This window comes from Typopeltis vanoorti, chromosome 15, assembly GCF_054136105.1.
Source record: "Typopeltis vanoorti isolate ZY-2024b chromosome 15, IOZ_Tvanoo_1.0, whole genome shotgun sequence".
Lineage (NCBI taxonomy): Eukaryota > Metazoa > Arthropoda > Arachnida > Uropygi > Thelyphonidae > Typopeltis > Typopeltis vanoorti.
This window is the reverse complement of record NC_143563.1, coordinates 48,100,212-48,127,285: the sequence shown is the minus strand read 5'-3', so window position 1 is coordinate 48,127,285 and position 27,074 is coordinate 48,100,212. Positions and strand designations below refer to the sequence as shown.

The 27,074-nt window shown below is 35.7% G+C and overlaps 1 protein-coding gene and 1 pseudogene across 2 annotated transcripts in view; one reads left to right on the top strand and one right to left on the bottom strand.

The window, feature by feature from the left end:
* The window catches only part of Naa60 (N-alpha-acetyltransferase 60), a 151,535-nt gene that overhangs the window by 71,869 nt on the left and 52,592 nt on the right, over window positions 1-27,074 (bottom strand). For both annotated transcript variants that reach the window (XM_090404929.1, XM_090404930.1), the window contains one exon: window positions 14,597-14,767. In XM_090404929.1, coding sequence (XP_090261055.1) covers window positions 14,597-14,706 — 110 coding nt within the window. In that variant the 5' untranslated portion in view covers window positions 14,707-14,767. The remainder of the gene's footprint in view (window positions 1-14,596; window positions 14,768-27,074) is intronic.
* On the top strand, window positions 26,934-26,970 carry LOC150098745 (U6atac minor spliceosomal RNA; annotated as a pseudogene).

The window sequence follows — 27,074 nt, the reverse complement described above, 5'->3', positions numbered from 1 at the left end:
GTTACTAAGCTTTAAGTTTAACGATTCCATAAACAAACAAGCCCACAACTTTTACAGCAACTCTTACTCATAAACACACATTTATTACAGGGATGATAACATGTTCCTGGTTCTCTCCAGATCAGAACACAGCTGGTATTGCTTTGTATATGAAATCAGAACTTGTCTATAAACAATATCCATGCTCATTGGTCTTGGTCCAGTTAACATGGAGCCTATCAAATTTCAAATGTTCTCTTCTGTGATGTAGGGATAGGGACATGCAGATTACTGGTCATTTAGCACACAAGACCACCTTTGTGAAGGCTTCTGCACAGAGTAGAAGCAGATACCAATGTTCCTGTAGCCATGATATCAGATCATGGCTGATTTGAAATAGCCCTCCAGTTTTGGGTGAGCAGATAATCGAAGATAATAGGTCACAATCGGAATAGCCCTCCAGTTTTGGGTGAGCAGATAATCGAAGATAATAGATCACACATTGCGGTTGTAGCCTTCCTTTACCATATCTCTGAGATGCTGTTTGTGACTGCTGGAATTGGTTCCACAATTTGTGAACCACGGAACTACTCAAATGTCAGGAAGCTAACTCTTCCTAACTTTGACCGGTCTTACAATGCCTCACCATCTGAATTCATCGGTTAAATAATGTCTTGCAGCCATATCCAAGAATCTTGTTATCACGAAATGTCTTGTTATTACCCCCAGAAACAAAATAGAAAGCCATTCCAAAACACCTGCTTTTATGCCGCTGACACAGCACCACTCATATATATACAATAACCAGACTCAGCATCATTTTGTATCTAAAGGAGTGTGTGTGTGTGGGGGGGGGGTAGATACATAGGTTGTCCAACATTTGTTATACACATCTACTCTCGCTCTCTCTCTCTCTACTTTATTCTTATCTTCAGAGATGTTTGGATATACATGGCAATACCTTGTGGGATTTTTCTTAGGAGCACGAAGAAGAATGTTGGAAATTTAATTCCTTCCTTTCAATCTTGGGGTGGGGGAGGGTGTTCGTTGATCAATATCAGGTGACGCACATCACATTTTAGTCATTGCACTCAGCATATGGAACATTGGAAAAATTTCTCTTATGAGAGTCAGTTGAAAATCTGCAAATATTATATTTTCTCCTGTATTTATTTGATAATTTCATTTTCATTCATTTTCTCCTGTATTTAATTTGTATGATTCCAAGAATTTAGAATGGTTATGAGCAGGAGGTAAAAACAGAACTTTGTGTACAATTTCAAGTCTTAACAAAAAAACATTCAACAGAATCACTCATCATGTCAACTGTTCATGTTATTCTCATTGTATTTTATTACACAGAACTTCAATATTATCTGATTAATCCAACTGTCTCTCTCTCTTTTTTAGTGATTTCATGCAATTTTTCTGATTTATGGTCATTATACACACTTTGCACTATTTTCATTATCCATGGGAAGAGACACTGACCATATGCACATCAGCTGGGAGATCTCCTGCTATAGACAAAAGTGTAAATATTTTCCTCCAGATAGCAGAAGACAGAATTTAAGTTTTGGAGGTAATTTTTTTTTGAATGCATAAGCATGCTCGAGTATACTTGAATTCAGCAAGGATATTATTTTTAAACAGTTCAAGATAAGCTGAGCTTAACAGTGAAGAGGTTAATGCATACAGCGCCCTCACTAGAAAGTACTAGGGTCCACAGGAATAGTTTGTTATAGATTGCTATAGCAAATTTCCTTTAGAATGGCCTTATGGGGATTTGATCGACACTTTTTTTTAATACAGGGAATTCCGGTTAAATTGGGCCCTCATCGGGAGTAGCATAACTTGGCCCAATTAAATGAAGTTGCATGTCAAGTGCACCAATTATCCTGAATCTACTGCACCAACTATCCTGAATATATGTTTATAAAACCTTAAAACATATATTAATAAAAGTAACACCTAACATTATCATCATTATTATATGACACCTCCAGGGAGTCCAAAGACTTATCGAGGGAGAGTGTGCCAACAGCATCGAAGATTGATCCCTTCCAACTACTAACCGCGCTCAAACTTGCTTAACTTTTTGCGTGAGCCATTAGTAGCAGAGGCTCTACCAATCAACCAACCTTTGCTATACATGTATTCTGAATGATTGTCAGATAAGATATGTACTTTATATATTTTTTAAAAAAAATAGATTAAATAACTATAAGCCGAGAAATAAAAATAGAAACGCTATTTTAATTAAGTAGACTGCACAACTAGTTTTGTCTTCTTAGAAGACTTGTTTGGGTGCCTAACAAGAGGGAACTACCACTCACTAGTACATCTCAACTAGTGTTGAGATGTACTGGATTTACAACGATTTCTTTAGATTCTACAATTCTTCTTTCCATACATCTTAACACTAACCTCAGCTATAATCTCTCAGACTGTCATAGCACTGCCATCCAACTTTGGTGTTCACGAGACCTTGAATGCATGCTCAACAATGAAGAGATACACAGAACAACTTCAAACGTTAATATGTTAATGCTTTAATGTACAGATTTTTTGTCTTTTGCAATGTTTGTTGGTAGTTCCCTCGTTAATCCTAAGAAGTATTCTAAGAAGATGAAACTAATTGTGCAGTCTACTTAATTAAAATAGTGTTTCTATTTTTATTTCTCGGCTTATAGTCATTTAACACCCCAACCGGCCATGACATCTATAGATGTTCAGAAAAATCTGGATATGATTCTGTAACACCTATTAAATAATATTGATAAGAAATGCAATTTGGTATCACTATTTCATCCACCATGGCAGGTAGAGAGGTTAACCTATTTTTTTAAAAAATATGTCTCTCAGCTGAGTAGATCAGTTATATCATATATATACATATATATTTAATGTGAGGCGCAGGCTTATTTATCAGTGCAAAATTTTTAATATGTTCTTAAGTTATAAATTTATAAACACAGTGTGCCATTGTATACTGGACTGCAGTGTAAGTGAAATTTTTACTAGTACAATGCTTTATACTATCCCTGATATCCCTGGTCACACCTTTATCAGGACAGAAAACACCCAGCAATTTGAAGAAACCACTGCTTTAAAATATTTGCATAACTGCTCTTTTTTTTTATTCTTTAATATTATGCACACCACATCTCACATTTTCCAATTCATACTGGAAACTAATTATCTCTGCTGAATAGTCAAATATTTAGAGTTTAGCAAGCTGTTGTTATCTTGTAATCATTATCTGCCAATAACTACCCAGACCTTCATTTTCTACTCCATGAAACTTGACCATCTGTAATTGGGCCATTCAAATAGTGAGGTCATCTTTCTAGGTGGCACCAACTTACATAATGATTTCTCCTGGCTCCTGTTTTTCAACACAATCAACTAAGCTGAACAAAAGGTGGAAATCTTTGCCATGACATAAATTGTTCATCTCCCACATGAATTCCTTACAACCACTTCAACTCACCAATATTTTGGATCTCTTTTTAACCAGTTCTCCCTCCAAATGCATTGTAGAGGTCACCTCTCCTCTGCAACTCAACTGGAATTTGTACAAGTCTCTTCTCTCAAAGAATACTCTTCCTCAAGCCATTCCTAACCAAGGTCAGATTATTGCTTCAGCTCATTTGACCCTAACACTCACTCTGAACATGTCACAGAAATCATTCTCACAGTATAAAAGGCCTTCATCTCCCATTCTACTCAGAACCTCTCATCTGCTTTCCAAGCCTCAGTTCAACAGAAAATGTATTAGAAAAGTTGAAGAAAAAAATTCCACTTATCACAGGTGGCTTGACTCAAGAACTACAGCTTCATACACTGCCTATATAAAAACATAAAACAAATGCAAAGCAGTCATCAACAAAACAGAAACAAAACAAAATTAAGACCAACAGCAGAATGCTTGCCTCCTGTCCAAATGGAAGCTATGCCTTCTGGTCATTTGCTAAGGCCATTGGACACAACTTCTGCTCACCTGCACTTCTGCCTCTCTCTCTCCCTCATCCTGGCACCACTGTTACTTCACTCAAAGATGACCTCCCAGCATCATGCTTTTCCTCAAACTCTTACTTTGAAGACCAATGGAAATCACTGCCTACCATACCGGAATCCAAGCACCATATGCATTCTTGAAGTTTTTCGACAAAAAAGACATCAGAAAATTACTAAATAATTTGGACACTATAAAGCCTCCTGGTTCTGATGGTATCTCTCCATTTGTTCTCAAACAGAGCTAACTAACACTCATCCTATATTGTCACTACAATCTATTATACATAGCTGGTACTTATCCTAATGTGTGGAAGCAATCTCATATCAAGCCTATTCCAAAAAAGGGAGATAGAAATCTGTCGTCAAACTACTGACCAATTGCCATCACCTCTGCCCTCTCCAAAATAATGGAGAAAATCATCAACAGCCAACTTCTCCACTACCTAGAGGCCCATCAATTAATCAGCAACCAACAGTATGCATTCATCCATTCAAGATACACTGCTGACCTCTTAGCTTACATCACCCACCACTGGACATGTGCAATGGAAAGGTTCAGAAAAATTGTGCTGTTGCTCCTGACATTTCCAGAGCTTTTGTTATGTCTAACATCAATACCTCCTAACCAAACTGCCATCCTCTGATCAACTGCCACCATCTGCAATTGGGTTGCTAGCTTCCTTTCTGGTCATTCACTGCATGTCATGGTTGATAGCTCCCTCTCTTTAAGCTTCACCACCAAGGCAGGAGTACCTCAGGGCTCTACCCTATCACCTACCCTCTTTCTCATGTACATAAACGACCCAATCTCAATTACCACTAATCCTATCCCAGCTTTACAGACAATAGTACTCTCCATTCATCCTACTTATTTGACAAACAACATAGTGCAGAGATATCCCAAGCATCAATATCATCAACTAGTGCCTTAAACACTGATCTACGTACCATCCTTCAATGGGGTTAGAACAATCTGGGTCACGTTCAGTACCACCAAAAGACAGTCATGCCTCTTCTCTCTTGAAGAAACCTCAGCTCATATTTCCTGACACTCTATACACAAATCACCAGACAAGATTAGGCCTCTCTACTTGGACTAACATTCACCTCCAGCCTATCCTGGTGCAAACACATCACAATAATAGCTTCCTCAGCATCCAAAAAAAAACGTAAGTAGGAGTTCTCTTTTGTTGAAGATCCTATTTTAAATCAAACCAACTCTTAACAATATACAAATCCGCCCATGCTTAGAATACTGCTCACCTGTTTGGGATGGAGCACTTAAAAATTCTTGACACTGTCCAGAGGAGAGTGATTTGGCTCATAGACGATCCTTCTATTACAGATTCACTTCAATCTCTATCTCAGAGACATAGTGTTTCAGCTCTGTGTCTATTCTATAGGCACTTCAATGTTTACTGTTCCAATGAACTGGCAACCATCATTCCTCCACTTTCTGATGGAGCTGTCCAGCAACCCTTTACTGTGTAACTGCAATACATCAAATCCACTTTTCTTCTTTCTCTTTTATTCCATCTGACTCTGTCCTCTGAAATAGCTACCACAAGATGCATTTTCAATCAGCTACAATCTGCAACTTGTCAAAAAAAATGTTAATAAACTTCTGACTCTCACCTGCACTCCAGACATGGCACTGATGTGCTTATAGGTCCTTTGACCTCTTGTGTATGGGATCAATAAAATGTAGCAACTGACAGAATTGATTGGTTTCTATGGTAGACTCTTGCTATAGGGAGAATGCCAAGACACACACACACACACACACACACACACACACACACACACACACACACACACACACACAGAGCGAGCACGTTGTGTGTTTTAGTTTGAGAAAATGAAGTCTGCAACACAAGTTCAGAGGAATTTCCACATGCAATATGGCAAAGAATCTCCTAGTAGACACACGATCTACACGTGGCACAAGACTTTTGCGGAAACAATCTGTTCTATGCATCATCCAAGATCAACAGGAAGGTTGAATGCTGCCGATGCTGTTGTGGAAGAAGTTCGGGAAAGTTTACCAGACAGGCATCCCATCAAATAGGAATTCCACATGTGACTGTGTGGTGTGTTTTATGACAGCATCTACATTTAAGGCCCTACAAATTTACCCTCGTACAACATTTGAAGAAAGATGATAAGATATGCCAGGATTTCTGTACGGAAATGATCAGTAGGAGAGAACAAAATGAGGCCTTTTTGGACACAATTGTTTTCAATGACGAGTGCACTTTTCATGTAAATGAGCAAAAAACACTCACAAATGCAGAATTGGGAGAAGCGAAAATCCACACGCCATTGTAGAACATGTTCGCGGAACCCCAAAGGCTAACATTTTTTGCATCATAAGCAAGAAGTGTATAGACCCTTCTTTTTTTTTTGGAGTCTACCATTACTGTGGTGTGTATCTAGACATGCTACTTGGGTAACTGTGGATAGGCTTATGTGTTCGTCAGACATGTTGTAATAGCTTTCACGGTATAAAAAGAACACAGATGGTTAAGAAAATAACTATTTATTAACTTAAAAGCTAATATTTCGCTGGTATTATATCCAGCATCTTCAGAGCACACAACACAAAGTTTGTTACAAGGGCAAGACAACCACAATCCGGTGTAACAGTGGGGACAGTATAAGCGATTGCAGTGTGCAACACAAGACTAAAGTCCTAATATGGCACCATCTAGGTTAAAAAAAAAAAAAAAATTCAAAGTTTTGAAATAGTAGTCCAAATGATAAAAAATAAAAGTAATAAATATTAATTTGGTCTTAGGATGACTGTCTCCCAAATCTTTGGTAGATTTATACAGCCATACTTGTTAAGGTTTGGAGTATGTTTCAAGGCTTTTGTTGATTCCAGGAACAACCTCTCTGACTTGTAGAAGCTTCTGTGCATTACTTTTGTTTCTTTCCAATTGATCCTGTGTGCAGGGGTATCCAAAGCATGGTCTGCCAGACCCGACTTACCATAGAGAAAGTGTCGGATATATTTTTTGTGTTCACTGAGGCGGATGTCCACATTTCTTCCTGTCTGTCCGTAGTAGGCTTGATGGCAAGAACAGGGCACTTCATAGACACCTGGATGTGATAAAGGAGTGCATTTGTCCTTAGGTGAACGGATGAGAGTTGCTGATTTTATATAAGGTTTAAATACTGTGCGTAATTGGTGTTTGTTAAGCACCCTAGATATCTTTTCAGATGTGCCTTTAATGTATGGGATGGTGATGGTTTTGTTGTAGTCTTCTGTGGTAGATAGAGGGGATTTATGGGTAGCATTTAGTATGTTATCTATTTTACGGGGATTATAACCATTGTTTAAGAAGGTTTGACGTAGGTGAGAAAGTTCAGCAGTGAGAGCAATATCATTGGAACAGATTGCTCTAGCTCTATGGGTTAGTGTTTTTAAGATACCATATTGTTGAGAAGGGTGATGGTGTGATTGTTTGTGTAAGTATCTCCCTGTATGTGTGGGTTTTCTGTAAACAGAAAATGATAAGGAACCTTCTGGAAGACGTGTGATCAGTGTGTCCACTGCTTACAGAATACCCACACATACAGGGAGAAACTTACACAAACAATCACACCATCACCCTTCTCAACAATATGGCATCTTAAAAACACTAACCCATAGAGCTAGAGCAATCTGTTCCAATGACATTGCTCTCACTGCTGAACTTTCTCACCTACGTCAAACCTTCTTAAACAATGGTTATAATCCCCGTAAAATAGATAACATACTAAATGCTACCCATAAATCCCCTCTATCTACCACAGAAGACTACAACAAAACCATCACCATCCCATACATTAAAGACACATCTGAAAAGATATCTAGGGTGCTTAACAAACACCAATTACGCACAGTATTTAAACCTTATATAAAATTAGCAACTCTCATCCGTTCACCTAAGGACAAATGCACTCCTTTATCACATCCAGGTGTCTATGAAGTGCCCTGTTCTTGCCATCAAGCCTACTACGGACAGACAGGAAGAAATGTGGACATCCGCCTCAGTGAACACAAAAAATATATCCAACTTTCGCTATGGTAAGTCGGGTCTGGCAGACCATGCTTTGGATACCCCTGCACACAGGATCAATTGGAAAGAAACAAAAGTAATGCACAGAAGCTTCTACAAGTCAGAGAGGTTGTTCCTGGAATCAACAAAAGCCTTGAAACATACTCCAAACCTTAACAAGTATGGCTGTATAAATCTACCAAAGATTTGGGAGACAGTCATCCTAAGACCAAATTAATATTTATTACTTTTATTTTTTATCATTTGGACTACTATTTCAAAACTTTGAATTTTTTTTTTTTTTTTAACCTAGATGGCGCCATATTAGGACTTTAGTCTTGTGTTGCACGCTGCAATCGCTTATACTGTCCCCACTGTTACACCGGATTGTGGTTGTCTTGCCCTTGTAACAAACTTTGTGTTGTGTGCTCTGAAGATGCTGGATATAATACCAGCGAAATATTAGCTTTTAAGTTAATAAATAGTTATTTTCTTAACCATCTGTGTTCTTTTTATACCGTGAAACCTATTACAACTTGGGTACCTTGTAGTCTAATACCACAATTAGACGATGATGACCACACACATATCCAGCAAGACAGAGTACCTCCTCATTATTTGACAGACATAATTGTACCTCGACTCCCACTTTCCAGGCAGATGGATTGGTAGAGGGAGTGCCCATAGCATGCCTACCATATCCCCGTGACCTTACACCAGTGGTTCTTAACCGGTGTTCCGCAGAAGGTGAATAGGTATTCCGCAAGAAGTTCTGGAATTTGTCATTTTTAAATTAATTTGTCAGCACAAATTAATTTAATGATGGTTAATCGATATTTAATTAATTATTGATTAATAATTAATTATTGATTAATAATGAAAATCAGCTAAATTACCAATTAATTATTAATTTATACATTACAAAATAACCAAGGTGTTCTGTGAAAATTTCAGGATTTGTGAGGTGTTCCGTAGTCGAAAAAATTTTGAGAAACACTGCCTTACACTGATTTTTTTTTTTTTTTTTTTTTGTGGGACTTTGCAAAAGATTGAGTGTTTGTACCACCACCAGCTAATTTGGATGAGCTGCATTGCATTCCAGAATTACTACCAAAGATATGCTCTGCCGTGTGTGTGTGGCAGGAAATTGATTACAGATGGGACATCTGCAGAATTAATGGAGGCAGTCATATCAAAACTTTGTTGAAAGTTTATTTTTCACTTGGTTAGAGTATAATAAATTTAGTTTAATCCTTTATCCAAGTGTGAGCAAACAAAGTTTGCACCTGAAAGTATCTTCAGGACTGGGGTAAGGTGGTACAACACTAGGGAAACTCCTTGCAAAGTTGGAGCAAGCTACCAACACTCCTATCTCAGTATCTCCCATAATGCAAAACACATCTCCTTGTGGATATGTCTAATGTTATGCATTAAGGGAAGGGCCACTACCCAGACTAGTTTCGACCTTTATTGAGATCTCTTCAGTGGGAGCCAGGCCCAAGTGGAGATACCAGGCAGAAGCATTAGCAGGTCATCTCTACCTATAGGAGTTGCCAAATGGTGTGCCACCTTTTTTTAATAAATTACTCTGGATTTAGAGAACGATGTTGAAAGTTTATTTTTCACTTGGTTAGAGTATAATAAATTTAGTTTAATCCTTTATCCAAGTGTGAGCAAACTGTGAAAGTGTGAAAAATAAACTTTCAACATCGTTCTCTAAATCCAGAGTAATTTATTAAAAAAGGGTGGCACACCATTTGGCAACTCCTATAGGTAGAGATGACCTGCTAATGCTTCTGCCTGGTATTTCCACTTGGGCCTGGCTCCCACTGAAGAGACCTCAATAAAGGTCGAAACTAGTCTGGGTAGTGGCCCTTCCCTTAATGCATAACATTAGAAATATCCGCAAGGAGATGTGTTTTGCATTATGGGAGATACTGAGATAGGAGTGTTGGTAGCTTGCTCCAACTTTGCAAGGAGTTTCCCTAGTGTTGTACCACCTTACCTAAGTCCTGAAGATACTTTCAGGTGCAAACTTTGTTTGCTCACACTTGGATAAAGGATTAAACTAAATTTATTATACAAAACTTTAACTGTCTGTGTTGAAACTTCAAGTGTTATGCTATATTTGCACAGTAATAAAAATTGCTCATCTATCACTATTTACCTTCTACTGTCATTCAAAGTTGTATACTCTCTTTTGAAACACCCTGTACTTATGATGACAGATATATTTTTTCATGTTCTTCGGTGAATGTTAGCAGATCTCCTAGTTTGACCATAATATGATAAGTTGCAAGAACAAGGAACTTTGTAGATACTCAGAACAGAGAGAGAGAGAAGAGGTAGAGGATCATTGAGAGAGTGGCTAGCTTCAGATAAGGTTTGAATGCAGTGAAGAGTTATTTTTTTTCTGAGGTGCCCCATATATAAAGAACAATGATAGCATTACTATAGTCAGCATGTTGGGAGGGATGTGAGTAACAAATAATTTGGTGATCTTTTTGGCATTCGCTATTGGACAGGAAAGTTTGGAAAATAAAGGAGAGTTCAGCTGTAACTTCAGCCTTGGTAAAAGAGAGACTGAAGACTATTAACATGGTTTTTGATAACATCATACTGTTAAGCAGGGGGGGGGGAGAGAAAGGAAAGTTCTACTTGTTTGGATGAGTTTTCTGTAAACCGAGAAAGAAAGAGTGCCATTGGGACGACGAGTGATAGCTAAAAAAAAGACAGACTATTGTTATTTTCTTTATTCCATAACTTGAAATTTTCCACAACTTTTCACACACTCACTCTCTCTCTCTCTCAGTCTGCTTCCAGCTGCTATTTTTAGCATTCTCCTGTGCTAGTCAAACAGATATTGCATAATATCATATAAATTGCATTGGCATATATGGATTCTTCACCCCTTATGCTACTGATATTGCTGCCAACATGTGTCTTTGTTTAGAGGTCAAATAACATAACTTCATTAAAACATTATTCACACTTTTCTCCAGTATTTTCTTATGCCATGCATCTAAAATCCTTCTGTGTACTAAAGAAATTAACTTCTGTTTCAGAATTGCTCTGCTGTAATGTCAGTAGCATATGCTCTAAATTACATCATTCTTGGACACTTTCATATTATTAATATTTTGCAAATACATTACAAAAATATATTTTATAAATTAAAGCAAAGTATATTTCACTTAAATAAATGTTCAAGAAAATAAAAGAGACATGTAAGTCATCCTTCAAACTGGACAGAGATGTCAAATTAGGAAGCCGACTTGTTTACATCGCTGTGCCAATCACTTTTTTCTCTCCCATTAGGCTATCTAATACTGCTATTTGTGCATCCATCATTTCTGTTTCTTTGCCTCTTTGTAAGTGAAGGTGATCAATTATAACACTCACTGACTGTCAAAGTGGTAAGATTACTTTTGATTTTAATAGTACAGACTGCAGATATTTAGTTCATTATGAAGATTTCAGGTAAGAGCATTTAAGCTAATGTAACAATTTGAAATGTAAATGTTAATCCTGGATTTTCATTTTTATAATTTCATTCTTCTATTTCTCTTCTTTCTTATAAGTCTCTTTTGTTTGTATTTGAACATTTCACTGTTGCCATTTTATGTGCTTTATGTACAATTTCTTTTTATTTTCTAGTTTTAATACCAAACGTGAATAATCTTATGCAGTACTTCCCATAGCACTGTTCCCAATAGCTGAATTTTTTTAATGTGGAATTTGATGTCATTTTGTGAGGTAATTGTGCCATTGCATAAGGGCAGTAACAGACTGGAAGTGTCTAATTATAGGCCAGTTTGTGTGTCATTAGTTAGTAAGATCTTGGAGAAAGTAGTGAGGGACCATATACAGCATTGGGCAGATGAGGGTAATGTTATCAGTGAGAGTCAACATGGATTTGTCTCTTGTTTTAGCAATATGCTAGCCTTTTATGATAAAGTTATAAGAGCATTAGATGAGGGAAAAGCATATACTGCCATTTTCCCAGACTTAGCAAAGGCATTTGACAGGATGCGACATGATAAGCTGATATTCAAGTTGCAGCACATGGGTCTGGATGTCAGATTGGTCAACTGAATTCAGGATTGGCTGTCCGATAGGTATCAGAGAGTTGTGTATAGTGGAGCAATATCAAAGAGGCAGAAGGTTACAAGTGGGGTTCCACAGGGCTCAGTACTGGGACCTATACTGTTTAACCTTTGTATCAATGACATTGTCCGTGGATTGCAAGGGGATATTCGGTTGTTTGCGGATGATGCAAAGCTGGGAAGGGTTATTAGTAATAGTGCAGATGTGGTAGCCCTGCAAGAGGATTTGAATAAGCTAGATAGATGGACAAATGAATGGGGGGGGTATCGGTTTAATGCAGCAAAATGTAATAAGGTCTTGAGGTTTGGGACACATCGATGGGACGCTGCATACTCTATGGGAGGAGTTAAACTGGAGGAAGTAGGAGAGACAAGAGATCTGGGTTTGATGATTGATAGAAACCTGAAATTTAGGGGACATATTGCAAAGGTAGTGAAGGTAATGCAGAGGATTGCTGTAATAATGAGAAGGACACTGACCTGCAGAGATAAAATGGTTATCATTCCGTTGTATAAGTCTCTGATCAGACCACAGACTACTGTTCTTAGATTTGGTCCCCAGGATTTGAAGGAGGATAAATTAACTGTGGAAAGGGTACAGAGGTGGATAACAAAGATGGTATCAGGACTATACAATGTTGGTTATTAGGATTGGCTGAGGGAATGTGGACTGCAGAGTTTGGTAGATAGAAGAAGGAGGGGTGATATGATTGAGGCTTTTAAACTGTTGAGAGGTGGTTACAGGGTTGACACTGGGGGAGTTCTTTCGCTTGGTTGAACAGTGGGAAGGAGTCATGACAAGGAGCCATCCCTGGAAGTTACGAAAGGAAACTGTGAGAAAGCGGGTGAGGAGTGGTTTCTTTGCATAGAGGGTGGTTGAACCATGGAATGCATTGCCTGAAGGAGTGGTGAGAGCGAGAACGGTCAATGCATTTAAGGAATGGTATGATAGACTTTGTGTTTCCCTCGATGAGTCTTGATAGACTTGTGTTTCTTAGAAAGGACCTCCCATGATGAGTCTTTTGACTCCATGGAGGCCTGAATAATAATAATAAATAAATTCAGTTCTGTCATGAAGATTTTGTGCTTTTACTCTTTGCAATAGTGAGGTTAAAAGAGCAATGGTTCTATGGGATTTAGGCTAGGTTTTTCTCATAGTTCATTATAACTCACCATTTTATTATAATGGTTTTCACTAAATTGCATGTCTACTGTAGTTTGAACTGGCAAATGTAAATGGACAGTGTGAGAATTACTGAACCAAAAACAAAAAGAACACTTGCATTATTTAACATACAAAGATGGATGTGAGTGTGTATGTGGGGAGGGGGGGTGAATATACGTCAAAGAATTTTATTACAATGAAAAATATCATTCACAAAGATAAAGCTTAATTGAATATAAATTTAAAATGAAGCTGTTCATATTTTTATGAACAGCTTCATTTTAAAGCCAGATGGCCAAAAAGAGATGCAAACAATAGTTCAAGAAATTACAGTGAGAAATTTATTATCTAGACTTTAAAAGCAATTTTGCTGGCTTGGTTAGCCGAGTGGTTAGTATATCTGCTTTCCAGACAAAAGGCTGGGAGTTCAAATCCCACCGTCGGCATGGATGTTTGTGATTGTCTCTGAAAGTACTAGTGGTGGTGGACAGTCGATGGCATTGGTGTAGATGATGCGGTTCGCTGTAGTTGGTGGATTGAGTGGTGGAGACAGAGTTATAGAGTAGGTGCTCTCCCTCAATGAGTCTCTGGACTCCTTGGAGGTGTCACGTAATAATAATAATAATTAAAAGCAATTTTGTGTCTTATTAATGCCTTGAAGGAGCAATTTCAAAAACAGCTGGAACACTATATAACTTGATAATCTAGTTTGAGTCCACTGCACAGCATATTACGAATCACTCTATGCCAACTTACTGAACTATAGTCAACTTCATATCTTGACTGTTCTTCAAGATCATCCCCACAGACTTATATAATGATATTAAGTCAAAATAACCAAATGTAAGAAAGGAAATTGACTTTTGTGATTTGACATGCATATAAAGAAAAAAATATAACTCTCTCAGTGCCAATGATTTTTGGTGCAGATTCCAAACTGGAGGACTGTTAAGGGATAACAAATACTGCTCCTAATATTGTTGGCTGTGTAATTTAGCAGTATTACATTATAAATTAATTTAGTACAGTTTATATTCAGGATATTCTATAGTGATAAGTATGCTATGCTTATTTCTTATATTACTCAGATAACACCAACATCTGAATACTATACGAATGGCCATTTTAAGTTCTCATACAAAAATAAAAAGAGCATGAGTAAAGCAATGTGTGCTTTCCAAAACTAATCAAAAAATTTTGGAGGAGGACTGCAATAAATTAAAAAAAAAAAAAAAAAAAATAGAAAGGCAAAGATAAAGACAAATGACCATTCTTGCACTTACTCTATGGGAAACCATTCTATACAGAGCCTCTTAACTTCTGGCACATCACCTGGACACAAAAATCTCAACTGCACATTGCTATCACTGCAAAGTGGCACTTGCTTGCTCATTCAGCTGTCCATCACAAAGGCTGGCAGCTCAGGCATGCTACTAATCTTTCTGAAGTCATTCCTTTAGGATCCAAATTAAAGAATAACTGATTATTTCAATTTTGAATGTTAAATTACATTCATTATATACAACAATGCACTATGTGGACATATTAAATACAGTTGCAGGAATTTGCACAATGATTAAAACAGCCACTTCATGCTTACTATTTCCCTATGGTGTATCCCATGTTTTTCTTATTCAAAAACTGTAATTTTTGTGAATGAGTGATTTATACCATATTTACTCGAATATAACTCACCTTCACGTATATCTCGCACCCCTGATTTTACTTTATGAAAAAAAAGAAATTAAAAAGTTTCGCATATACTTTGCACATGAAAAAAGTTCAAAACTTTAAAAAATAGATAGTGAATGTTATTACAGAAGTTTCAGATATTTTGGAATTCGGCTGAAGAGAATCAGCATTTCAACTCAACAATCATCAGCTCGCCTTTGTTGAGTGACGTGATCTTTTGTTAATACTGCACCAATTATATGTGAGACCGGTAGTAGCGATAGTGAATAGTAGATTCTTGGTAAGTCATACCCATTTTCAATTTTTTAAAATCACGGTAATCTTATGATTCCTAAATGATAAAAGGACAAGCAATAATGAACCTGTTTGTTTTAAGTTAATTACAGAAATAATGTCGCTAAAGATTCAAATATGTACGTGATGAAGGTGAGCAACTGATTACCTAAATAACATTGATAATTAAAATTTAAATGTGTTAATTTTATAAATAAAGTGAGCTATTATACATTACAATGAATACTGAGAATTTAATTATAAACATCAATTTAATTTTTTCCTGAAAAACTTTAGTTTACAAAAGTCCCTGCATATATCTTGCACCATGATTTTTTAACTTTAATTTTGGGAAAAAAGTGAGTTATTTTCCAGTAAATATGGTATATATTATGGAATATGAAAACTTTTTGTGTAATAAAGTTCCACATGAAAAGAAAAACATAGAATTTAAAATAACTTCAAACTTTTTTTTTTACTCAACCAAAATCATGCCTTGTTTTTATTAAAATAAAGAGCCAAAAGGCTTCAGTTCAATGTAAAATTATATAAGCAGAGTGGATATTAGATCCAGCATTATTTCAGAGACGAATGTAGAAACTATGAAAGTTTCATAAGGTAAGTTGACTAGAGAGCTTGCAAAAATACACTAACCGGCATTCACAAGTTGCCTTATTGCAGACTACTTAAAAGGCATAGGTACAGCTCAAGAATCTATATATTTGCCTTTTATTAGTCCATTCTGATACAGTTTCACTGACCTGACAGCTGTTTTGAACTGGTTCGTTCTCTTCAGACGAGGTAGAAACCTTAAGAGAGCAAAAACTCTCATTCAGTACTATCATCCTCATCAAATTCCTGCCATGTATCCTCAAGGGGTGTACAAAATATGATAGTACTACATGAAAAAAATTACATCATTACTAACTTCCTATCTACAATTTTTCCCCAAATCAGTCTGTTACTTGTCAAGATTCCAACATTATCAGATCTTATATTTCTATCATCTAAGGCACTTCGTACCATATCAATCCACCTATATCTTGGTCTTCCTCTGGGTCGTTTTCCTGCCAACCTGGCAGAGAACACTTGGTTTGCTAATCTTTCTTCGCCCATTCTGTTTAAGTGACCATACACCTGAGATTAGCTCTGCTAATGCATTCCTGGATGCCGACAATGTCAAGTTCTTTCCTAATATCCTCGTTTTTAATATGATATTGCCATTGATGCCATCTGTTCAGGCCTATAATCTGTCTCAGGACTCTCATATCTGCGGTCTCTAGTCTTTGGTTAAGTGTTTTACTTCTGACCCAGCTCTCAGATCCATAAGTTAAAACAGGTTTGAACACTGTCTTGTATACAGCTAATTTAGTGTTCCGACTAATTTCTCTCTTATTCCATATGAATTTATTCAATTGACTTCGTGCTAAAAATCGTGCCAAAGTAGCTGAAATGTTTTACTTGTTCCACAGGTTCTCCATTCACAATGCAGTTGACATTTTCAATGATTCTGCCTATTTTCATTGTCTTTTTATTGCTGACCTTCATACCATATCTATTACAACAGTTATTCAATTTAGTCAGAGAATCTTGCAGACTTGTAGCAGATTTATTCAGAAGTATAACATCATCTGCATAAAGCAAGGAGCTGACATTAACATCTCCAATTTTGATATCATGTTTAATACCACTTTCCTTCATAATGTGATCCATATAGATAATGAATAACAGAGGGGATAATGTACATCCTTGTCTCACAGATTTAACATTAAACCATCTTCCTATACTTCCTTCAATTCTAACTGCTGACTTACAACTCAAATAAAGACTAAGTATTGCTTGATATAATGCCCCATTGACACCATATAACTGTAGCATATTCAATAGCTTCTCTCTTGGTACCTTGTCATATGCCTTTTCCAAATCAACAAAACTTAAATATAGATCTTTGTTGTATTCCCATGCTTTCTCAACTATTTGTCGTAAAGTGAAGATCTGATCCTGACAGCCTCTATTTGGCCTGAATCCAGCTTATTCTTCACCAAGCTCTTCTCCCACAATTCTTCTCAACCGTTTCTCAAGTATATTTGCATAGATCTTGCCAGGAACACTCAGCAGGGAAATACCTCTGTAATTCTCACATTCAGTTTTATTTCCCTTTTTATATATGGGTACTATGAGAGCTCTACTCCAATCATCGGGAATTCATCCCTCTGTCCAGGCTTTCTGAACTATGCAGTGCAGCCACTGTAAGACTCTTATACCACCATACTTCAGCATTTCTGGCTGAATATCATCTACTCCTGCTGCATTTTTCCACATTTCACGCCTTTGATGGCTTTTTCTACTTCAAGAATGGATATGTATTCCTGACTGCATGCCTGGTCAGTGTTTTTTACCACTGTGCTGTCATCACTGCTCGTTTCATTTAGCAATTTTTCGAAGTAATTACTCCATACTTCAAGGATATCTTTTTCAACTGTTTTCATGTCACCTTTATCATCTCTAACTCCTTTTACAGCTCTTTCCTCCATTTCTAAGCTTCTTCAACAATCTCCAAAATATCTTACCACCTTCTTGATATTTATTTTCTGTGTTCTTGCCAAAGTCCTCCCATGACTTTTGTTTAGCTAGTGTTACACAGTGTTTAGCATTCTTGCATTTATCTCTGTATTTTCTAAGAGTACAAGTTGACTTCTTTGACAGGAACTTTTGATATGCTTTCTTCTTTTCCTTCACTGCCTCTTTAACTTCCTGTGTCCACCATGGAGTTCTAATTTTTCTATCCTTGCAGAAAACTTCACCACATGCCTCTCTAACTGAATCAATCAGGGCTTTCTTCAAGGCTTGCCACTGAATCTCCAAGGTTTGATTCCTGTTCTCAAACTCTTTCATTTTTTCTTCAATAATCTTTGTGTATTTTAGTCTACAGTTCACATCTGAGAGCTGCTCAACTTTTATTCACTTTAAAACTTTTTTACATATTATTCTTTTCAATATGAAATTCAATTTTATCCTGCTCCAGACTAAATAGTGATCACTTCCAATTTCAAATCCACTGTACACTCTAGTGTCCTGCACCAGGGAGAAAATATCACTATCAACAATAGCATAGTCAATGAGACTTTTCTTATTCCTTGCCTCTTCTCTCCATGTGAATTTGTGCTCATTTTTATGTTGGAACATAGTGTTAGTAATAACCAGTCCATGTCCTGAGCAGAAATCCAACAGATATTTGCCATTATCATTAGCTTTGCTCTTTTCTCCAAATTTTCCCAAAATATTTTTGTATGGTCTGACAATCATTTCCTACTCTGCTATTTAGATCCCTAACAAGGACCAACTTTTCCTTTTTCATTGTGTCAGTTGGTTTTTCTAAAGCATCAAAAAATTCCTCCACTTCTACCTTAGTAGAACCTTCTGTGGGAGCATAGGCACAAATATGTCTCATTGTCCGGTTCCCCATTCTCATATTTGCCCACATCACTCTACTTGAGACTGCCTGCCATTCAAGAAGATTAGCTTCGTAATTTGTTTTGAATACTATGGCTACTCCTTCTTTTCCTTGATTGTCATTGCCTGAATATAACATTTTGTATTTATTGCTCAGAAAGATCTCACCAGTTTTTGTCTTTTTTGTTTCAGTTACCCTTATTATGTCGATCTGGTACTTATCTAATTCCTCAGCTAGATCCATTTCTTTGCCATTCAGGCTTCTTATGTTGATAGTACCAATCTTTAACTCTGGTGATGTTGAGTTGGGGTGTGTTTTCAGATTTGTTCCAGCAGCTGACTTTTTGCTGTTCGCCCTGGTTCCTGGGAAAAATAAAGGGGGGCTCTTGTTTAACCAGGCGATGCCCCAGCCGACATGAAATTTTGTCATGTTGTACCATCTAAATTTTTATTTTGGTTTAACCACTAAGAATAAAATTTGGTCAGCTAAATCCCAAATTGCCAGCCCATCCTCATTCGTTCAGTATCCAGGCACCACGAGAAGGTGAGGATTGGACATTAGGTCAGAAGCCCTGGTCGGTTCTCTGCATTCCTTTAAAGGCTATGTGGAGGTCTCCTCTCAGTTATACAGCTTTGACCCTTAAGCACCCGTTCAGTACTAAGGAACTTGAAATGTTGAAATTAGTACTGAACAAAAGTTTTTGCTATCTTAAGGTTTTTACCTGGTCTCTGAAAGAACCAACCAGTTTGAAACAACTGTCAGGTCGGTGAAACTTTATCAATATGAACTAATAAAAGGCAATTATATAGATGCTCAGTGGTGCCTATGTCTTTTAAGTAGTCCGCACTAAGGCAACTCATGAATGCCAGGGAGTGCGTATTCCCGTAAGCCCTCTGTTCAACTTACCTTATGAAACTTTCATAGTTGTGCATTCGGCTTTGAAGTAATGCTGGATCTAATACCCACTCTGCTTACATGTCTTGTTTTTCCTATTCTGAAATCATGTAATCCTCATATTTAGTCTCTGACAATATCAATGCAATATCTGCCGTCTTATTCAGTAATGCTAATAATGTAATTCTTGAATATTGGTAGAATTATCTTTCAGAAAAAAACAGTTATTCTCTATGTTAGCAATCCATTAGTAACACAATTTTTAAAAAGCAGGATGTAATGCATTATATGGCAATCCCTTGATTAGTGTGGTTTTGATAAATTCAGTTTTCAATTTAGCATTTTATAAGTTAAAAATTTCAGATAATACAGGTCCAAATTTGATTTAATGTGGTTTCTGCTCAGATTACAGTACCATATATAAACCAAAATTTTCAAATGAAACACAAGTTTGGGAAATCAGTGTAGATCTGTCTATCCAAGTGTGAGCATGTGTTTGTCTGTTTCCTGCCATTATAGATTTCACAATACTGTCCTTACATGACAATGAGAACAACACTTATTATTAAAATTTGGCCTACATGGAGTCAGAGACCTATTTTAGGAGGTACACATTATCACACACAAAGCTCATCCAACTATGCCTTAAACTGATTCAATGCGTCTATATTCAAAACACACTCAGGCAATGCATTCCACTCACCAACCACTCTCCATGTAAAGAACCTATGGCTCACTCCCACCTTATACAGTTTCCAGGTATAGCCTCTTGTTCTAACTCCCCCCCCTCAATCTCATATTCTATGAAAAATCTTTTCCATGTCAACTTCATAATAACCCCCGACTAACTCACGTCTCAATCATATTCCTTGCCGCCACCTCCTATTCATGAGACTTTGCAATTTACATTCTCTCAATCTGCCCTCATACACCACATTCGAAAGACCACTGACCACCTTTGTGAATCTTCTCTGGACTCTTTCTAACATATCCCCATCACCATGAAAACTCTGTGACGATATCTGTGCACAATAATCCATTGAGGCCTGATCAAGGCCTCAATGGCTTTATACAATGGTATCATAACCTCTTTATTTCTGCACGTCAGGGTCCTTTGTATTATTGCCATTATCCGATGTGAAGTCTTCACAACTTGTGCAATGTGGCCCCCTAAATTTCAGGTACTTGTCCATCACCACTCCCAGATCTTTCATCTCCTATACCTCCTTTAAAGCTTCCCCACCAAGTGTATGCTTTGCATTCCATCATTGCTTACCAAATTTCAAAACCTTACACTTTCAAACACTGAAATGATAGTACACTTACTTGCCCATTCAGGCCATCTATTCAAGTCCTCCTATAAGGCCATAACATCTGCTTGACTCTGTATTGCTCTACCCTCTCATCATCATCTGTAAATAGCTGCATATCACAGTTAAACCCATCCCAATATCATTAATATACAAACTGAACAACAATGGCCCCAATACAGACTCTGGCAGCACCACCACTAGTGACTTTCCTCTTTTGGGATGCTGCATCCCCATATACAACTTTCTTACAACTATCTAACAGCCTGGTCACCAATCCAACTCACTAGTCTGTCATCCAATCATATTGATTTCAGTTTACAGTTTGTTGTGTGGCAGTCTATGAAAAGCATTTCCAAAATCTAGTATACTATTGTATATGCATCTCCCTTGTCCAAGACATTTTTCATCTTGTTATATTGCAAAAGTAAGTGGGTAAAACACGATCTCCCTTTAACAAACCCATGCTGACAATCACAGAGTATAATGCTGTTATCAACCCATTTCTGTATCCTAGTTCTCATTAATCTCTCCAATACCTTAACCACAATTTCAGAGATTGGTTTGAAATTTGTAGCCAGTCTTATCAGCACCTTTATGCAGTGGAATTTTACCTTCTTTCAACTCTCTTGGAATAGTGTGCATTTGAAGATGAATGCAATTGCAAACAGATGAAAATGAACTATTCAAAAAGTTAATTTTAAAAGAGTAAAAAGAACATTTTGTATTCCTCAAATTCTTCTTTCAAGATTTAGGCTATAAGCTGTTTCAGTATCTAAAGGACTATATACTTTCATTCTCTTTTCTCTTCAGGTTTATATTTAATTACTTCCTTTGGTAGTCTTTCCTCTTTCATTTGCAGTATATGTTTTCTCCAGTTCCTTTATCACTTATTCACTTATTTGTAATTCATTTCTTATTTCATCATTACATTCTATTAATTGTTATATGTCCTTTAGTTGCTCTAGGAAATTTGGTCTATCAAAGTTTTTTTCCTAGCTTACAAAATAAATTAAACTTGCCAAGAAATTACATTCTTGTTTAATCCTTTATCAAAGTGAAGGCATCAGCTTCTATATACAAGTAGCCTAGTCATGAAGATACTTCACATGAAAATATTGTTTACATTTGGTCAAATATTAAACAAGAATCAAATTTCTTGGCAAGGTTAATTTGTAATCAAGTGAAAAAAAAAAATCCTACAGCCATCTCTGATTCAGAGTATTTTAGTAATAAGGTGATACACACTTTTTTTATTACTTATATATATGGATAATATGTGATTCCTGCATTAATTTAACCTGTATCTTTTTGGGTCAGGCTCCCCACTGATGTGGTTTTTCATGGATGTGGGATCCACTGAAGTGGTCTTGATCATTGCATTCCATTGGATGCTAGCCTATGGTATGGCTTCTATTGATGTGACCTTTATTGGGGTATTTGGTAGATGTTTTCTTTGGGAAATGAGCAGTTCTGCTTGGTGGTGGAGTTTTCCCATCAATGAGTAGAACCACTGCTGTTGAGTACCTTGGAGTAGTTGAAACTTAATTAGTTAAAATGATCCTTCAGGTCACTCATTGAGATTAGAGTGATCTGAAGGATTATCTAGTTTTTGATGATGAGTAATACAAAGAACAAAAGAAGTCTGAATAGTGATCCTTTCCATAATGCATAGCATTATGCATGTTCAAAAGGAAATGTGCTTTGCATTATGGAATACTGAGGCAATTGATGTGAATTCATTCTCTATATATAAGTAGCCTAGTTATGAAGATACTTTGCTTACACTTGGATCAAGAACTAAACAATATAAGTTTTTGGTAAGTTTAATTTGTTTAATAAGTTTATCTTTTTTTAATAAGTTTATCTTTTTTTTTCTCCCTATCCAACTTTTCAAACTATATAATGCTGTTGGTATTGCAATAATTATGAAATTTTAACAGAGTTTTCTTTCTTGTTCTGCCTTTTGTTGTTTGTCGTGCACCATAAATTGCTTTAAAATGGTATAATTCATTATCTATATAAATTTTATATCACTAGACTTTGGTGTTTCAATTACTATTTGAGTTTGTATGGATGGAATATTTATGGGACCCTACAGAACAACTTAAACATTTCAACTATTTAGATACAATTTTTAGTGAAGATGGCAATATTAAATATGGAAATAGACAATAGAATAAGTAAAGCTAGTATGATCATTGACTGGCCTGGTTGGCCAAGTGGTTAGCATATCTGCTCTCCGGTCAAAAGGCTACATGTTTGAATCCCGCTGTGAGCATGGATGTTTGTGATTGTCTGTGAAAATACTAGTGGTAGTAGATGGCATTGGAGTAGTTGCAGTTCGTTGTAGTTGGTGAATTGAGTGGTGGAGACAGTTGTAAAGTAGGTGCCCTCCCTTGAGTCTTTGGACTCCCTGGAGGTGTCACGTAATAATAATAATAATAAAAAAATAATAATAATAAATTAGTTGTTACCAGTATTCAAACCAATTTCACTTTATGAATCTGAGAAGTGAGTTAGAAATAAAGTAGTTGATCAAAGATTAGAGACAACAGATATGAATGTGCTGAGAAAAATTAGTGGAGTTAATTGATGGCATTAATGGCAGAATCATATAAAAAACTAAAATATCAGGAATGTGGGAATAGGAGCTAACCTCTAGTGATATTGTGGCATCCCACAGGATGCCACAATATCAGATCTTACATTTCAGTCTTCTAATCACATCAATCCACCTAGATCTTGCTCTTCCTCTAGGTTTTTTCACCGCTATTCTGACATCAAACACCCATTAAATAAGATCTGACAATATTGAAGCCCTGACAGTTAACAGACTAACTTGGAAGAAAACTGTTAATAAGACTTAAGTAATAAAGAAAACTTTCATGTAATACTATCATAGTATTCTGCAGCCAATGGTGAACATTAGGAATCCAATGATGATAGGATATTTATCATAGGAGCCAAAGTTTTGTTTTCTTCAAAGAGGTTCATGTTGTATTTAATGCTGTAAAAATAATCATAATTTAAAATTCTGAATATTTTTACAAATGATTTATGTTAGTATGTTTATTAGTTTTGGTTTCATAATACGCATTGTCGGCACTTGCGATGTGCCCATTATTGAAATTATTTTGCCAAAGTGATATGTAAAGCATTTAAAAAATGTATGTACTTACCGGATTTGAATAGTTATGTTACTTTAAACAATTTTATATTAGTTTAAAATATTAAACTGTGTTTTATGAAGACATTCTCTTGTCACTAACGTAATCAACATGTCAGCCATTATATTTAGTTTCTCACTTGCCACTTTAATGGAGTACGCATGCTCACCGAGAAGTTGGATATGTGATTGACAGCTGACAAGGAGAGCGTTCGGTATCGAAGTAACGGGTGAAAACAAGAGAGCATTCAGGAGGAAAGAAGAACACAGGCCAGCAGATATTTAGATTTGGAGGAACTTAAGTTTTTTTTATGTGACAGTCAGAGCAAAATTAATAGTATATTCTGAAAAAGGAATCGTGGAACTATGAAGTTAAAGTGGAATAAGTATTTGTAAATAAAGGAAAATATTGCTATAAACGTTTTAAAAGGAATATTCGAGGAAATGCTAACTGGAAAGTTAATAGTAGATTCCGGAAAGGGAATCATAGAACTGTGAGTTTTTTAAAGTGGAAGAGTTAAGACTTTCAATAAGCATTAGTGAATAAAAGAAGAAATTGCTATTTACATTCTAAAGGAATGTTCGAGGAAACACTGATTGGAAAATTTCATTTGTCTTAAGGACGTTGGATCTAACTATTATTTCTATTGAAAAGGAGACAGAATTGAGTCAGGAAGAATTAATGTGTGCTACATGAGTGATGAGAAAGAATCCTGTGAAAATGAACAATAAAGTCATATATCTTAGGAAAAGGGCCTTAACAGAGAGAGAAACTGGCTATGAACATTTTATCATTGTGAAAACAAAGCGTTTAGTCTAGTCTTAAGTGCAAGTTTATTTTAAAAGGCCTTGGATCCAATTAGATTTGTAGTTAGTTATAATATTGTTTGAAGTGTATATATATTAAGTGTTTGTGTTTGATTAAATGTGTTTATTGTGATTTTTTGGATTCTGAAAGCAATAGTAAAAAAGAGGTCATTGCATCAATCGGAGGGAACCCTTGTGCAATAAATAAATATAATAAAAGCACTCAGAAATTAAAAATAATTGTTAGAAATAAAGAGATCAAATAATAAAAAAATCCTTTCTTTTTACAATGGCACAAATGAACAGAGATTATCTTCTCTATAAAGAGATTAAATAAAATAATTAAAAATCTCCTATTATATAAACAATAGCGCAGTCGACAGGATTAATATTATGATAATATCTTCTAATAACAATGCTATATTTAATTGATCTGTTTATTATTTACCTGCTATAAATTATAAACAGATCTTTGTAGGTCTTTTGATTTTTGTATTTTGCTTGATCATCTGCAAAATCATTGCGTTTAATGTTGCATACAGAGTTTCGATGTTTATTCTTGGATTTACTAAAAGATTTTCACTTCCTTAACAGTTTATTTCTGTATATTAAATAAGGTAAGAAAAAGGCTAACATCCTTATCAAACTCTTCGATTAGTTTATATTTTTGCTTTTATACGTTCATTAACATTTATGATTACTGTTGTATTCTTATATAATCTCTTAACTTGCATTTAATCACTGTTTTGGATGACTTTGTTCTATTATATTCTATGATTTTTGTTTTTGTATGACTTGATCAAAGACCTTTCATCTATAGATGTCCAGTGTCTGTACATTAAATTCACATCTCTTTTTTTTTTTTTTTTTTCTGATTTGTTTTAGTACAAATCAGGGATTGGAAATGAAATTGAATGTGAATTGCTAAACTAATAAAATCAATATTTTTCTTCAATTTAAATAGAAAAAAAAAATGAAATTTGTGGAAAACAAAAATCAAAATATGAACAAGGATTGATAGGAGGAAAGAAAATTGGATTCAAATTTAAATCAATGAAAATATTAGCTTAAAGCTGAAAGAGAGAAATAAGCTTATAATTACAACATGAGAAAATTATATCATTCCTTATTATTATATTATATTAGTCAATGATTCTCATGGGAACGGTCCTATTTCAAGCCATCAAAGAGTGGAATGTAATACTGGTTTTCTGGCATTGCATTGCATTCAGGACTCACCCTGCCAGAATTCATGGATAATCACTTCATAAGCAGACAATATTGGTATTAATACAACAGTGCACTATTCGGTAATAAACCCAGGATGTCATCCAAAGTCTGCCACTAACAGGTACACCAATGTAAAAGCAAATGGGTTTTGAGGTGTGGGTGAAATGTGCAAAAGTAGTTACTTGAAACAAAGTGAAAAAAACTTATAACTGCCTTAGATACATATGATAAGTCATTTCCATGTGAATTTTAATAAAAATTAAGTAGAACAGGCTTCAAATGTGAATGCAGAATCAATTCATAATACATATCATATAATATATAAATTTAAAAAATATTACAGATACCTGAAAAATTGTCATCGAAACTAATATGTATATACTGAAATTGACAAAAAAATAAAAACGAATTGAAAACATAACTCTGAAATTGAAACTGAAATCGTTATTTCTAAAATCCTTGAACTATAATTGAAACTCAAATTGTTGTTTTTCAGTTTCCCATCCATGGTATAAATATGTCATCAATGCAAAGTTGACCTTTCCCAAATGCATGTTCCTCTAATGATAAAGGTAGTAAATCTTTTATTCAAAATAATCTAATATCCCTGTAATTTTCACATAGAATTACTTTCTTTCTTAAAAATTGATATTATTTTAGCAATTTTCTATTCTTAGAGTATATATTGCATGAAGTAATCCAACATATATTTAACAGATTCAGGATACTTTAAAACAGGTATGAACTATATTTAATTCTAAGATCATCCTGCCCAAAAAAAATTTTTTTTTGTGTTGAATGATAGGAGAGAAAGTTAGCACTTCCCCACTTTACATATACAGGACATAAATTTAGCAAAATTAATGAATTCATGATAATACTGTAAGATTAAATGGTACTGTATCATGACATTATAATTATTTATAAATGAA